The 15080-nt window shown below is 56.6% G+C and overlaps 5 protein-coding genes across 5 annotated transcripts; all 5 read left to right on the top strand.

Moving 5' to 3' along the window:
• Nucleotides 1–183: 183 nt before the first annotated feature.
• On the top strand, nt 184–2565 carry GNI_150910 (putative GMC oxidoreductase; the record flags this gene model as incomplete). Its single annotated transcript, XM_011134470.1, has 1 exon — nt 184–2565. A coding segment is annotated over one exon (2382 nt), but the record flags the coding sequence as incomplete, so codon positions are not given.
• A 295-nt stretch (nt 2566–2860) lies between these two features.
• On the top strand, nt 2861–4496 carry GNI_150900 (hypothetical protein; the record flags this gene model as incomplete). Its single annotated transcript, XM_011134469.1, has 2 exons — nt 2861–3934; nt 4071–4496. 2 exons carry the CDS (start codon nt 2861–2863, stop codon nt 4494–4496), a joined length of 1500 nt encoding a protein of 499 aa, XP_011132771.1.
• A 273-nt stretch (nt 4497–4769) lies between these two features.
• On the top strand, nt 4770–9729 carry GNI_150890 (TBC domain protein; the record flags this gene model as incomplete). The annotated part of the gene is made up of 2 exons (XM_011134468.1): nt 4770–9209; nt 9376–9729. 2 exons carry the CDS (start codon nt 4770–4772, stop codon nt 9727–9729), a joined length of 4794 nt encoding a protein of 1597 aa, XP_011132770.1.
• A 115-nt stretch (nt 9730–9844) lies between these two features.
• GNI_150880 (hypothetical protein) lies at nt 9845–11956 on the top strand (the record flags this gene model as incomplete). Its single annotated transcript, XM_011134467.1, has 1 exon — nt 9845–11956. One exon carries the CDS (start codon nt 9845–9847, stop codon nt 11954–11956), a length of 2112 nt encoding a protein of 703 aa, XP_011132769.1.
• Nucleotides 11957–12395: 439 nt separating this feature from the next.
• On the top strand, nt 12396–15070 carry GNI_150870 (putative transmembrane protein; the record flags this gene model as incomplete). Its single annotated transcript, XM_011134466.1, has 3 exons — nt 12396–14068; nt 14587–14814; nt 14863–15070. The coding sequence occupies 3 exons, from the start codon at nt 12396–12398 to the stop codon at nt 15068–15070; spliced, it is 2109 nt and encodes a 702-aa protein (XP_011132768.1).
• Between the last annotated feature and the right edge of the window lie 10 nt (nt 15071–15080).

Here is a 15080-nt window from a genome sequence, read left to right as displayed (position 1 = left end):
CGCGTCCACGGACGTCGTCTGCGCGTCCACGGACGTCGTCTGCGCGTCCACGGACGTCGTCTGCGCGTCCACGGACGTCGTCTGCGCGTCCACGGACGTCGTCTGCGCGTCCACGGACGTCGTCTGCGCGTCCAAGTGTGTCCATTCGGCCCGTGTGTGGTGGAGTCCCATATGTCCCAGCAGTTCTTGCGTTATGCGTTGGTGGTTTTGAGTACTGCGTTGGCGTCTGGGATCTTGAGCGAGCGGTGCTTGTCCGGCGACGTGTGCGGGGACATCCTGCCTTGGCAGCACGAGCCGAGCGCGCCGTCGGTTCGTTCCCATTTGGCCGCTCTGCAGACGGTGTCACTCAACGCAGCAGCCAACCGGTATTACGACCACATCGTCATCGGTGCCGGTGCGGCAGGGTCCACACTCGCGCGCTCTCTCGCCGAACGAGGCCGTCGCGTCCTCCTCGTGGAGCGCGGCTCTCCACGAATCTCGCACGTTCTCACACAGTCATTGTACGGTGCCGGCCTCGTCATCGCAGACGACGGCGTCGGTCAAACAGTGAGAACCAAGAACGGAATTCGCACCACCCTAGGCGCCGTCTTCGGCGGTGGTACCGCCCTCAGCATGGGCATCCAAATCGAGGACAACGACTATCCCCCGCAACTTCAACTCGACCCCTCCGCCTTCCAACAGGCGGTGCTCTGGACCAGACAGCATTTCTCCAGCTTCATGCCGCCGATTCCCGGCTACACCGACACTGTCCACCAGGCATTCGCTCACGCCCTCCAACACCACCCCCTCTCCGACACTGACCACCACCCCCCCTCCCACCACCCCCCCTCCGACACTGACCACCACTCCAACCAGCACTATGACATCCAGTATAATGCAGTATGGAACGGTGCGACCTTGTTCAACGCGTCCGAGAACTTCTTCCGACGTTCATCGGACAGCTGTTTGGCGAACGCGTATGAACCGCAGCCCAGCACGTTGGACGTGTTGCCCGAGACGTGGGTGGAGCGGATCGCGTTTACGCAGACGCGGGACCAGCCGCGGCCCCGCGCCGCTTGCGTGCTGGTGCGGCCTGCGCGAGCACACGACCGACGCGTGCTAGGTGGTCAAGTGTTGGCGCCGAAGCCGAAGCTGCGGCACTCATTGCCCACGCCACGACGCCAGGCGTTGGTGAACACGCAACCGCCGGGCTGGGGCTTCTTGGAGGAGTTCATCAGCCGTCGTCGTAGACGCTTGGAGGAGGGGCTAGTCGAACTGTGTGCCGCGGAAGAAATCACTCTCAGCGCCGGAGCAGTTCACACTCCCCTGATCCTAGCACGAAGCGGCGTAGGCAACACCGAGCAACTGGGGCTGTTGGGGATACGCAACCCCGTGCTCGTTAACGAAGCACTCGGTCGTAACCTTGGAGACCGCACACTGGTACCCATCGTCCTCTTCCGCAAACATTCAACTGGACGCGGACACGAACTAGAATCCAGTGTTTGCGGAGCGATATCCGCTGAAGAGAACCCGGACGGACTACTCATCGTCGCCCAGGAAGCCACCGGCGGCCGGATCGTGGAGGGGCTCGCCTTGGCCACACGCATCTTCCTCGCGCCCCTGGCACGCTCCACCTCTGCCAGCGATGCACTCGTCTTCACCGTCAACTTCTGCTCCGAAAGACCCAGATCCAACCTGCTCTGCGACCTCGTGCGCAAGGCCCCCCAATGCCTCCGCAAATTGACCGCCCTCTGGACCTTCGTCACACAACCAAAGTCCCGAGGGATTGTTGTCCAAGACGCTAAAGGCAACGTCGTAGTCGACCCCGCCTACTACTCACATCCAGACGACCTAGACGCTGCCATCCGCGGCACCGAAATGCTCATTGATGTCGTCCGCTCTGGACTACTCGATAACGAGTTCGAAAACCCCACACAGGACTCCTGCATCCACACCCTCCACGACACCGTTTCCCTCGCAGTCAACCACTATCGCACAGCCATGGAAGAACACGACCAAACACACGTGAGCTGGTACACTGACGGGAACAAGAACAGGACGCGCTCTCGAATCAACAGGTCGCCGGGTGCAGGACTCGTGGGCGCAGGACCCGTTGGCGCCAGAGGACCCGATTCCTTAACACGCTCTCTGATCGAACGATCGGTAAATGGTCGCGCGGCAACTGAACACTTGGGCACCAGACGCACAAATAAACCAGATGAGCTCACTGACGGGTTTTCTCAGGCGGCGGGTGGTTTGCCTGGTTCCGTGGTATTACCCGGTATACTATGGGCTCTGGGTCCGCATCACAAGGTTGTCGGCCAAAACGTCTCGACTTTTCCAAACCAACTGCCGCTTTCAAAGAAGGGAGTAGTGCAGCTGGTAGAGGAGAGCTCGCAGTCGATGTGGCATCTGCATGGTACCGCCGCTATCGGGACGGTTGTTGACTCCCAGTTTAGATTGAAGGGGGTCTCAGGGCTCTCTGTTGTTGACGCAAGCATCATGCCTAAATTGACCAAAATGAACCCGACCGCTTTCCTGCTAGCTCTCGGGCGCTATGTGGCGCTTGTTAGATCACCCATTTAATTTTTCCATGTTCAATTGTTGTCGGCCATCCAATGGAACCGCTTACGCTCTGAAGGCGCCAGAGGCAGAAATACCATGTGTTGCAAACGTAATATTCACTACTTCGCTGTTCTTGCTAAACGAGCCCGGCGATGCGCTGCAATCTTAACATGACAATCGTGTGTGCACACGCGCGCGCGATTTTCTTTTGGTCTGCATAGATTGCGAATGCGTTCTGTGTTCCCTCCTGTCCCCAAATGCTGTCCAGTGTGCAGGCAACGACGAGCCACCCTTGGCTCGTCGCCGGTTTGCAAGAATGACTGCGTTGGAGTATGCGGCTTTACATATGAAGAAGACATCGCCTATATTAGTGGTTAATCGGTCCCAGTCGACTCCGAATGTGGATGGCCCATCGTCGCGACCCGGCCCGGAGAAGAAGATGGGCATCCGGCGCAAGAATTCGGACAAGTCTGGGGGAAATACTGGGCGAGCGAACAAACGTGTTTACTCAGTTCGAGCTGAAGAATTTTCTCCGTATTACCCCCCTTTGAGTCCCCGGCCGCCGGCGCGTACTACGACTTTCAGTAGTAGCGCGAAGCCCGGTGATTCGCAGCCCCCAAGAGATTGGCGCCCGGGTGATTCTCATGCCCCCCTTGAGACTCCTCCTAGCCCCAAACCGAATGACTCCCCCACGAATGATCCGAGTGCTGGCAGTCCCCGCGTATCTTACTTGGACTCCACTGCCGAGGTCAGCGCCTCTCCCGCGGTCTCGACGAGCGCTGAAGGCAGCCCCAGGTCTGCAGCGCTTCCCTCCGAATTACTATCAGGACCAACGATGACTGATAGTCAGTCCCCAGACCCTGCCAATTCTCCTCCTGCAGGTCCCTCTATCGCCCTTCCCGCAGGTCCTTCGCTTCCCCCAGGTCCGACCCCAGGTACTGACAACCATCGACCCGAACCCCCCACACTACCTCCCACCACCAGCATGGCATCGGGCGACATGCCTGGCGTCCTGCGCAAGGTCTCGCTAACCAGACACAGCCCGAACAGTCCCGCCAATGTCGGCCTGGTTGTTGAAACCCCCAAACCCGAGACGCCCGACCACCGCCCCGGTGGTGGCAAGGGCAAGGCCAAGGCCAAGACCAAGGCCGCCCCCGGCGGCCGCAAATTCGGCGCCGCAGTTCCTAAGGCAACCACTGCCACCGGGCTGCGGACCAAGGACGCTAGCAAAATGGTCGAGAACATGGACCCTTACGACGCCCAACTCGTTTACACCGTCTGTAACTTCTCCAGAGCCGCATGCATCACCGACCCAGTAGATGTGCCCTCGGTCCGACAACGAGACGAAGCCGTTGCCGCATTCATGCTCCTCTACTCCGCCAAACTACAAGTCAGCCACACACCCAACACACGCCCATAAATAATGGGCGTACCAGACATCCACAGGTACCACACGGGGCAACGCACAAACTTTGTGGACACGCTTTGTGGACAGCCTTTGTGCACACACACACGTCGTCATTTAGGCTGCAGGTCGGCAGCTGCCTGTGGCCACTGCGGCAGCGCATCTTTGCAACCTGTCCGCCGGTCAGTTGGTCTCCGAAAAGAGCAAGAAGGAAGGGCAGAAGGTTGCCTTCTTGGCTCAGTTTGTGTGTAGGCCCCTCATATTAGGGGTGCAGGCGGCAGATCCTGCAAAGGCTAAGTCGGACATCTCCGACTGCCACTTCATGCGAGGGGATCCTCCTGTGAATCTCAAGGACCGGCTGCAGCCTTGGTGTGACGAGGCGGCTGAGCACTGGACGTGGAGTACGGCTGTGGCGCTTTGGGAAAACGGCCGCGCAGAGACGCTCCTGACCGACCTAGTCACGGCCATGGGCAACGGTCAACGGAATCCGGCGGACGATACCTTTCTGGCACCCCTTGCTGCAATCAAGGACGTGATCTCCTGCTGACCCGGTTGCCTGGCTCTAGTGCTGTCGACCTTGGCTGCTCGCGACCTATTCCCTGATTCTGGTCTCTGGCTCTAGCTCTAGCTCCGGGACCTGCTCCAGGGACCTGCTCCAGGGACCTGGTTGGGAACTACGTTCCCAATTCCCAATATGGTTCCCTGACTCTAGTAGTACTTTGGTTCTGGTCTGGTACCGTTCCAGGCAAGGAGGGTGACTTGTTGTTATGGCGACTTCCTCTTACGGCAGTGATTCTTTAGTGCATTGGTTTTTGTGGGTATGTTTTTAGATCAGGCTGAGGATGGCGAACTCAGCAGCAATGAGATATTAGATCTGAGAAAAGTGCGAAGTAGCCTTTTGGAGGAGGAGGAGGAGGAGCTGCCGTTGGGTGCTGATGAGACGTTCCCTCCGGCGCCGATTCGTTCGTTTACGGCGACTTGTATGGGTGGGGAGAGTTCGCCACCGGCTGCGCAGAGTGCAACTCCAGAGCCGTTGATCCCTGGATCGAAGCGAGCCGCACCTAATCGGGTGGAATTACCGGTGGTGCCGTTGACGTTAATGTCATTGCCGGTCGACGTGGTGACGAAGGGCGTGTGTCCGTTTCTGGACCTGCGGGACTTGTGGCATTTGGCCTCCATGAACTGCGCGGCTGGCGTGTTGCTGCGGCATGTGCCAGAGGCACTCAGTGTTGCCGATTATGATCGTATTAACGGCGTAAGCGCGGGTGCGGTCAATGTTAAGGGGACCGAAATCTGGGGTGTGCAACAACGTTCGACCGCGACCGGCTGTGCGGTAGATCTGGGACACACGCTTTGTGTGAAACAGGCTGTACGAGGCGGGGTAGCCCCGCGTCTACGACACCGCCTCTACTACCACTTAATCCGACTGAGCAACGAAGATCCTGACTTCATCGACGCGGTTGCACAGGAGGTCGCCCGCCGAAGCAACGGCGATAACACGGTCTTTAAGTCTCCTTACCGCGCCTTCGTCCACACCCATTCAGAACGCTGCCAATTCATCGACCACGTCGCACCCCTCATCCAAGACCAACTCGAACTACTTGAAAATCAACTACAGGAAGAGGGCGCAGATGCGGAGGGACACGAAGGCAGATCGGAAGGAGCCCAACCGGAAGAGTTGCGGACCACCGCTAATCCGAAACGGTCGCCGGGGCCGGGAATTGAAGTCCGGGACGACACCAAAGAAGAAGGTGGGGACGACGATGTGTGCAGCAGTCAACAGGTGACCAGTGGACAAGTGACCAGTGGACAAGTGACCAGTGGACAGGTGACTAGCCGACAACTAGTCGGAAGACTGTTGAGTGGTAGAGCGGGTGTGAGATCGGGCGACGATGAGTCAGAAAACGGGACGGATTCGGTCTCTGATTCGGAGGCTGCGCCTCTTCGAACGGAGGGAGAGTCATCGTCGGCTTGCTTCGTGTCGCCGGAAGAGGTGAGTCAGTGCACACCAATTCTTTACCGAATACACTCTGACCGAACGGACGAGGTGACGGACTTGGAGCGGTATCAGAGCCCCTTCAGCACGAGCACTGGAGTCCCGGTGGGAGCTGGGAATGTGCCGCGGTTTCCTCAGCCATCTGGAGGCACTGGGTACCGTCTGGGTTATGGTTTACGAACTGGTTGCTGCACCCCAAACAAGTCACCAGTCAACGATCGACGGTGTGGTGGTGATGATCGACGGTGTGGTGGTGATGAGCGTTCTAGTGGTCATCAAGGTTGTGGTCATGAGACAGGATCAGGTGGTAACGGATCAGGTGGTAACGGATCAGGTGGTAACGGATCAGGTGGTAACGGATCAGGTGGTAACGGATCAGGTGGTAACGGATCAGGTGGTGGCCGAGGACTGAGTTTGTTAGAGAATGTTGCGCTACTACGAAGGGCATCAGTATTAACACGGGAGGTGGCACCGCACCACGGTAGCGAGGAGGCGGGTCGATTATATTCATTTCTAGTATCTGAGGCAACTGTGAGTGCAAATTTAGCGGACTTGATAGACCGTGATTTGGATCGTACCTTTCCGAGTCACCCATTGTTCCGTTGCAGTTTAGGTGAGCACATGAAGAGTGCGATGCGTGATATTTTATTAGCTGTGGCAGTGGTGGAGCCCGGATTGGGATACTGTCAGGGATTCAACTTTATGGCTGCCACATTGTTGATTGAATTGGTATGTCCAGTTACAGCGTTTTGGACTCTGATCTTTCTATTACGGAGACGTGGTTTAGCGGGGTTGTTTAACCCTTCGTTGTCGGCGATGAGTTTAAAGTTAATGCAATTACGTGAGATGTTACGACTCTATATTCCGGAGACATATATTTCGTTACGACGAGCAGGTGTTCAATCTGATCTTCTTTGTCACCAAAGTTTGATTACATCTCTAACCTACTTCTTACATCCCTCTGTCGTGATCCAGTTCTGGGATGGCGTTGTACTTGGCGGCTTCCGCGTATTCCTTGTTGCCACTCTGGCTATCATCTTCCTTCTTGATCGTGATCTACACTCAACTTTCGCTCATCCTGAACTCGATGGACATCGTCCCGATGACGAAGCATTACAGTTCGTACAGAGCAAACGTCTCAAACTCTGTCTCCTGCACCGTGAATCCGCCGCTGGTCGGGAATTCCTCGCACAGCTTGTACACGCCTTCCTAGAATTCTATCCCAAATGCACCTCCCAGCTACTCTCCCGTCTCGCCGCCATCTCTCTCGTCACAACCGTCAAAGACGTCGTCCAGGAACTCAACCTCTCTATCCACTCGCCCGACAAAAGCTATCTACGAAACCCTCCCTCCCATCCTACCAGAGAACACTTGATGAAAGACAACTCCGCCCACCACCTGGCCAAGGATACGCAACACCCAACCAGTCCCCGGACGGCGGCGGCCAAGCATTACCATCGCGAGCCGGAGACCGAGAATCGACTCCTGGACGACTGCAACGCTGCCGCTCGGACGCACCGCGTCCGGGCCGACCCCATTCAGACGGACGTCGCTTCAGGGGACGCTGGTGTGGTAGTTCCCTCGACTAGTCGACCCGGGACGGGCGAGTTCCTTCCCGTAATTCAGCCGCCATACCTCCTGGTCCCGCGGTTGCCTCGGTTCAAACAGGATGACCGCGAGGAGACGGTTCAGCGCGGCATGTTGGTGCATTTCATGAGTTCCGTAGAGAACGCGGAAGGCTTCCGGTTTACCTACAAGCCTTTGACACCCGTGGAGTTGGAGGCTGAGCGTCGCGCCGAGACGGAGCAACGCCAGCTGGCGAGTGGCGGAACCGCCAGCAACGCAACCGGTTACGGACAAGTCGCCGGTTCGAATCCAGGCGGAGCCCGGTTGTTATCACCTCGGCCGAGGCGTGGGCACCCGGCCAAGTTGACGTGGTCATTGTTGATTCCGGAGCACTCCAGCATCAACCCGAATGAGATTAAGTTGGTGAGTGGGGGCGGCCGGTTGCGCGCTAGCAGTTTCTACATGATCATGGAAGCGCGTTATTATCTTGATGATGAACGTGTGCCGCTCGTTGCAAGTTGGGATAAGGCGTACCTTTGCGCCAGTGAACGCGCAGATGCACTTACCGCATACCTCCTTCGGCGGCGCCGCCCTCGCCGTGAGACTCAACGCCTTGGGGCCGTTTGTTGGTCCGACCTCGGACTCTACCTGGACGCCATCGAGCTTAATAGCACGCGGCACACTGCCGAACAAGACAGCCTCAGAGCTGCACGGCTGGGCGTAGGCCCAGGCGGCGGGCTACCGCTAGCTGGGTCGGGAGACTTGGACAGTGGATTTCCTGTAGGTTTCCCGAAGAGCCAGGACGAAAACAGCGCGCGGACGAAAGTCAACGTGGAGTGCTCCGGAGTAGATGGTGGGGAAGTGCAGAGCCAGGAGCGCGAGTTGGAGAGCAGGTCGTTTTCGGCTTTGCCGCGGTTCCACAGCCATTTGGGGAGCGAGAGCTCAGCGGAACCCGGAGGTCGGTTGCATTTGGGCGTAGGCATTACGACGAAGAGCATGATGACGAGGCACCGGCTTCGCCAGACTAGTCTGCCGAGCGGTCCCAGGGGTGGTCCTGAAGTTGGTAGCGGTATGGGTGCTCCTCAAGTTGGTCCTGGTGGTGGAGGTATAGGTAGTGATTTCGGTAGTGGTGAGCTGAATGTGACGGTGGATGATAACTTGGTGTTATTAAAGGAGGAGGCGAAGAGATTGTTGGAGTGGTTGAAGCAGCATGATTGTACATTCAGTACGACCACGGAGCAAGGTTATGTAATAATACCATTGCGTGTGGTTATGACTTTAGTGCAGGCTTTTCGTGAACAGAATCGTCAACTTGCGCGTGATCGAGCACACTTTGAGAACAAAGTGCGAGTGCTCGATAGACAAGTGAATACTCTAATCCGTCAGATCGATCGTCTGCGTCAACGACACGCACAACAACTCCGCATTGTCGCCCAACTTGAGCACGATCTCTACGATCAACTTAACGCAGACAAATTTCTTAAGACACCCAAAGTCAAAACCCCTTGGAAAAGACTACTTGCCGGATTGAAAAATAATAGACCGCATACCTCTGCCGCTCATACCTCAACCATTCATACCTCGGCCGTTGATGATGTACCCGATACCAAGAGTGAAGGCTCCGTCGAACGAATGCAAACCGATTTTAGTCCCGCTATATCCGTTTGCAAAACCGACTTCGGCGAAATCAAAACAAAAGTACAAACACTTCTCCACACATGAGTGCGCAACGAGTGGGTACGAGTACCGATCTCGACACAAGAATGTGGTATCGCACACACGAGGCGTATCACACACACGAGGCGTATCACACACACGAGGCGTATCACACACACGAGGGTGGTATACTACGCACGTTTTGCAGACTCATACGAGCATTGGCCGCACCTACGAAAGACAAAAGGGTAAGTTGGATGAACAGACCACCAAGTTGGCGGCCTGCGAGGAAGCGCTCTCGGAGCACATCGCCGTCAAGTCTGCATTGAGTCAAACCTACCATGACATGGAGGTGGTACAACAGCTAGAGGAACTAGACGTGGTGGAGCTGCTGTTAAGGAAATGCTGTGCCTGGCAGCGGGGCCCTTTGCCCTTGACACTATTGATGCAGTCCGGAGTGGTCACGCAAGACAGCTCCATCCTTTCGGATTGCCCAGAAGCTTACAGCACGCTGGTGTCCCTGCCGCCCATAATCCCTCAACTCCAATGCATTTTTAAGTAGTCGACACGCTCCCGTCGAGGGCGGCCCTCGACATGTCCCAACATGGACCTGGGTCTAGCAGCAGACTTTGGAGCAGATCAATCGAGCGGGGGGAATAAGTGATTTTTACTCGAGAATGATGGCCCCTGTGGCACACACTGCGACCCCGATCGTCGCACAACATGGAGAAAACGATGTTCCTGGAAACGAGATTCCCAACTCAGCACTGTACAGTGTCTACTATTACAGACACACGGCGCGACACAATGACCGACACTTGTTTTGCTACGGCTCGCTCACCCGGCCGTCTCCGCGAGTCGGTAACATCACCCCGGGCGCCACGGCGGAATACTTTTATGGACGTAACCAGTGCGGCACTGCGGAACAGAGGAACGGTCCGGCTGATGGGAGGTACGGTCCGGCTGATGGGAGGTACGGTCCGGCTGATGGGAGGTACGGTCCGGCTGAAGGGAGGTACGGCACGGGTGAACGGAGGTTGTACCCAATCGCGAGCAGCTGCAACTTCACTCCGCAGCAGCGACTCCTCCAGGGCTCCCGCAAGGCGGCTGAGCCCCTCCAGGCGGCGAGAGCGGGGACCCCAAGGGCGGGGACCCCGAGAGGGGGAGCTAGTCCTCGAGGGAGGTCCCCTCGAGGCGGCCTCCCTCGAGGGGGAAGCATGTTACCAATCCACATGTTCGGGTCGCCGAGGTCGGAGCCGCTGGGAGGCGACCTTGCGGCGGAATCGTCGTTTTCCACCGAACCCTACTCCGAGCTGATAGGCGACTACTCTCGCAGACGGCGGAAACCCTCGACCCTGTGTTACGGGTTCCTACAAGGCGATCAGCCGACTTGGGCCGCCCCTTTAGACAGGTCAACGTGCGACCGCACACCGGGAGGGTTGCAGCAGAGCGGGACGCAGCATGGACCTGTGCAACAAGTCGGGGTGCAACAGGGGTCGATACAGCTGGGAGCAGTTTTGCAGCAGGGACTCCTACGATGCGGAGTGCACCCGTCATGGGCTGCCTTTCCTCAAGAGCCAGCCGCGACGTCGCCACGGCAGCGGGCCGGCGGTCGAACGCGGAAGAGGAGTCGCGAAGGGGGTCTGGAAGAGCCGTGTTCGAGACAAGGGTCTCTACCGCGTCGGAGTACACTAGCTCCTGGGGGCATGGAGCGCGGAGAGGCAACACTCTCCAGCGATGATCTTCGAACCCACGACGTGTGGTTTGCGATGGAAGAAGATGGTCCTAAGAAGAAGTCCGTCGCCTTACGGACGCTACGAACAAACAGCCGCACAGTTGTCGGTCTGAGTACCGCTGCCACCAGCATCGAGTCTTGCGACACGGACAGCTCGGCTATAGAACTTTCCGAGTTGGTTACTCAAAGCTCTCCGGTCTCGGAAGCGCACGGAGTCGCTCCCGTCTCTCCAGTTGCCGTCGGACGAGAGCAGTGCTCCAGACGGACCACTTGTCCAGAAACCATGAGCAGATGCACCCTGCCGCTGGTCAGAGAGGTGCTGAGCGAGGGACCAGCGACCAGCGAAAGACGAGCACTAACAACTGAGCACGCAAACTCGAGTCGACAAGACCAACATCAATCTCCTCCCCATAGTACCCGGTGTACCTCCCGGATAAACAGTCCGCGTCTGGATAAACAACCCGGGGGCCTTCCCGGCCTTAACCAGAGTCTTACTCAGAATTTCAACCGGAGTTCCAACAAACTGTGTCTTAGTCCTCCAAACGCCTTTAGGTATGCGGGTCCAAGTCCGGGGTGTCCAAGTCTGTCCAGGGCAAGTACTGGGCTTGGATATCCGGTTCTGGGATACACGAGCACTCGAGGCCCCGACTGTCCGTGGGCGCCCTCGCTGGCTACGCCGATCTCGTCCAACGAAGTCGAGCGTCGAGTGGCACAGCGTCGCCTACACGCTCAAGACGTGTCGGAACAGGAGATTGCAGCAAGCGATGCCACCACCGGAAGCCGGAGCCGGCGTCTACTCAGTAGCAGGCGCGCCTTCAGTTCCGCTGGCACTTACTTCTCTCCAAGCCGCGGCCCCCCGTCTATGAAGGCTAGTCAACTCGGCAGCTACTGCACGAGCGAGGTCATTGCTGGACCCCACAGAGAAAATCCGGGGGACATCACCACAGCCACATCTACGAGTGGTTCTTCCGTGGCGCTGGCCCAGATCCCGGCTCAGACGCAGGCCAAGTCGACGGTTGAACAATCTTCTCCACCTCGTGAGTCAGCGCACTAAACCGTTGCCAGCACCGTGCACAAGCGCTCTACACTAAGATCCTGCACTCACGACCGCCAGTTGTGACCGTGCACACCACATGTGTGCACACCCTGCGTGTGTGACAAGCACTCACACCTTATTTTTCTGCTTGGTAGTTGTCGGTAGAAGGCGGTTGCAGCGACTCGACTTTGCGACCAGGCAGTTATGTTCGTTTCTGATTGGTTACGAGTTAACCACTGGGCACTGTGCGTCACTTGTGGTGGTGCATCTGGGTCCGACAGTTCCGAAATTGAGTAGTTATGCATCACACGTATTGGTCTTCGGATCTCTATGTCTGGTGGCAGCGATAGGGGCACGCTTGAGCTGTCACATACGTGTGACTCAGTCATGGTTGTTAACAGCTGTTTTTTGCTGTTCGGGTATTGTCAATGGAGTGACACTACTAGCGGAGTCTATGATGGAAGTTTGGATCTCTAAGTTGTTGAGCTTCTTGCTTTTAGGTGCCACCACCGTGCCGGGAGTAATGAGTTCCGTTGACCCGCACAGCATGTGCACATCCAGCACATGGCATTGGTTCCTCTTCTTCGTTTATCTAGGCATCCTTCTGGGCTCCATTACTTCCGCCGCTGTCACTGGACTGCCCGGCAGCATCTACCCGCAACCCGGTCTCTCCGTCCAAATCGACTACTCCCACAGAGCCTGGGTCGCACAGGGTATCGTACGACTCTTGTTAGGCACTCTAGGCTTCGCACTCTCCATCATCACCGCCGTCTCGCACAACCGAACGACACAGAACGAACTTAAAAAACTGCAGACAAGCAAGCAGTCAACAAGGCGAACAAACACCCTAGTCGACCAGACCACGGACGTCAGAGAACAGTCAAGCGGCTATGGTGACCACGATGATGGTGGCGACCACGATGACGGTGGCGACCACGATGATGGTGGCGACCACGATGACGGTGGCGACCACGATGACGGTGGCGACCACGATGACTATTGTGACCAAGACTCGTTGCTCACCGGCGAACAGACCCAGACGCCGCGGCTGTACCGCCTCGCTCACTCCTCGAGCAAGAGGGCGGGGTCGTCGTCTGAATCTGGTCTACTCGGCGACGCGTCCTATCGGATAGAGGTCCGGCTCGAGTCGGAAGTCCGGGCCCGATCAAAAGTCGGACCGGCAGAAGGAAGACTTGCAGGACACGCGTTCGCCACACACGGGTCAACGCACGAGGCTTCACACGCATCTGGACCAATGTGTACGAAAGAACCATGCAGCACAAACCTGCAGAACCCCCTGCACACGACTGGCTCCAGGCTTGTACCGACCCGGCTTGTACCGACCCGGCTTGTACCGACCCGTCAGGTTTCTACCCACCAGGTTTCGGAGTCGCTTGACGGACCGCTGGTATCGCGTCGAGGTCGGCAGCTGGCGAAGCGAAACTGGGAGCTCTGGCCCTTCAAGAAGGCAGTTCGCGCCGCCTCGATCTTGAGCCCTCGATCAATGGGCAAAAAGTCGCAGGCCGCGACACCTCTGGGCGCAGGCTGCAAAGAGGAGTCCGGAAGACGCGCGTACAATACACATCCTCAGCTGGCCTGTGGCGATGTTGAACAGGAGTCAGCGGGATCCCCATCGATAGCTAGCTACGATAGAAAGGAAAGGAACGCTCGCCCGTCAGACCTGTGTTGGCTCGATTTGCCTCAGGCGGGCGCTTCTGACCGGTTAGAAAGACCAGTGGACAGAGATCAATTCGTACCGGTTAAACTACCCATTCGTTCGAGGCCAAGTCTGAGACCTGTTTTGAGGTCTGATCTGAGGTCGCCTCTGCGGCTGGAGACCGTTCAGCGGGATGTCAGACGGACGACTGAGGACTTGGGTCGCCCTGAGCACCTGAGTCCACAGGGATTTGTCGACCGCGACGTGGTTCTTGCATCAGCAGTCCCTCCATCAACGGTTCTTGCATCAACGGTTCTTGCATCAACGGTACATGGGTGGAAGATGGGGAGTGAGGCGTTTGTGTCGGCGGATGCGGTGGTCGCTGAGTTACTGACAGGTGAAGATTCAAGTTGGATGATTTCTACAGGGTGTGCTTTGGCCGTTTTGATGCAGGCGAACGGTTCATTTTTGACGTACTCTTATTTACTTGTATCGTTGCATGACACACGATTGGCAACCTACCAGTGGACGACAGCCGTGTGCGCATCGTTGATGGCGTTCCTGGTGCTGTGTAACTTCTTGTTATTGGTGTGTTTCCGTGCCAGAAACCTGATGCTCTTCGGGTCCTTGTCTACGTGTCTATGCCTGGCTGTCGCCTTCGTCCACGTCCACACCAACGATCAGGCCACGGTCTGGGTGAGCGCCATCTGCCTCCTTGCTGTACAAGTTCTCAATATGCTGACCATACTTCCTACCGCACTAACCATCTTATTCAACTCTTGTCCTTTGTCGATCAGACTGGCTCTACTCGGAGCTGCTTCAGTCACTTTTTGGGCTGCTGCTACCCTATGTATACTCTCCACTCTCATTACAAACTTGCTCGGAGCCCTTTGTCAGTTTCTCGGTACGATTCTCCCTCGGCCCCCACTTACAGCTTCTCGTAGTGTTGACATCAATTCAAGGTACCTTGGTATTTTTATACGTCCAGTAGTTATCACCACGCGGCACTTACCAATGGTGGTGATATGACTAACGGTGACTCACCACAATTACGACCGATGACGATTGTGATTTATGACGACAATGTTTGCGACAGTTGTGCGATACAAATGCACCATGAAGTAGTTAGCAGAAGTGTAGAGCTCCATTTCAAAAGATTAGAGATCAAGCAACGACAAATTAGGGGAGCGTTCAAAATAGGATATGTATTATGTAAATGGTAAGTCAATGCACACACGTGTGTGTAATACTCTTTGACATGTTTTAGGACAAGGATTAATCTACCATGGTCGTTTTCGAACCTGTATCTGAATACCCGCATTACAAGACAGACCTCTACGCAAGTACAGGAACGACAGCTCGGTGTGCGAATGATATGCAGGTTAATTCAATTTCTTATATTCAAGAGATACCAATGGGGATTCCGAGCCATTCATATTTTAGCAGCGATGAAGGTAATTACCCGCCCCCCTTAATTACCGCCCC

Source organism: Gregarina niphandrodes (genome assembly GCF_000223845.1).
Source record: "Gregarina niphandrodes unplaced genomic scaffold scaffold00042, whole genome shotgun sequence".
Lineage (NCBI taxonomy): Eukaryota > Apicomplexa > Conoidasida > Eugregarinorida > Gregarinidae > Gregarina > Gregarina niphandrodes.
Note: the sequence above shows the minus strand (reverse complement) of the source record. Positions and strands in the feature narration are given on the sequence as shown.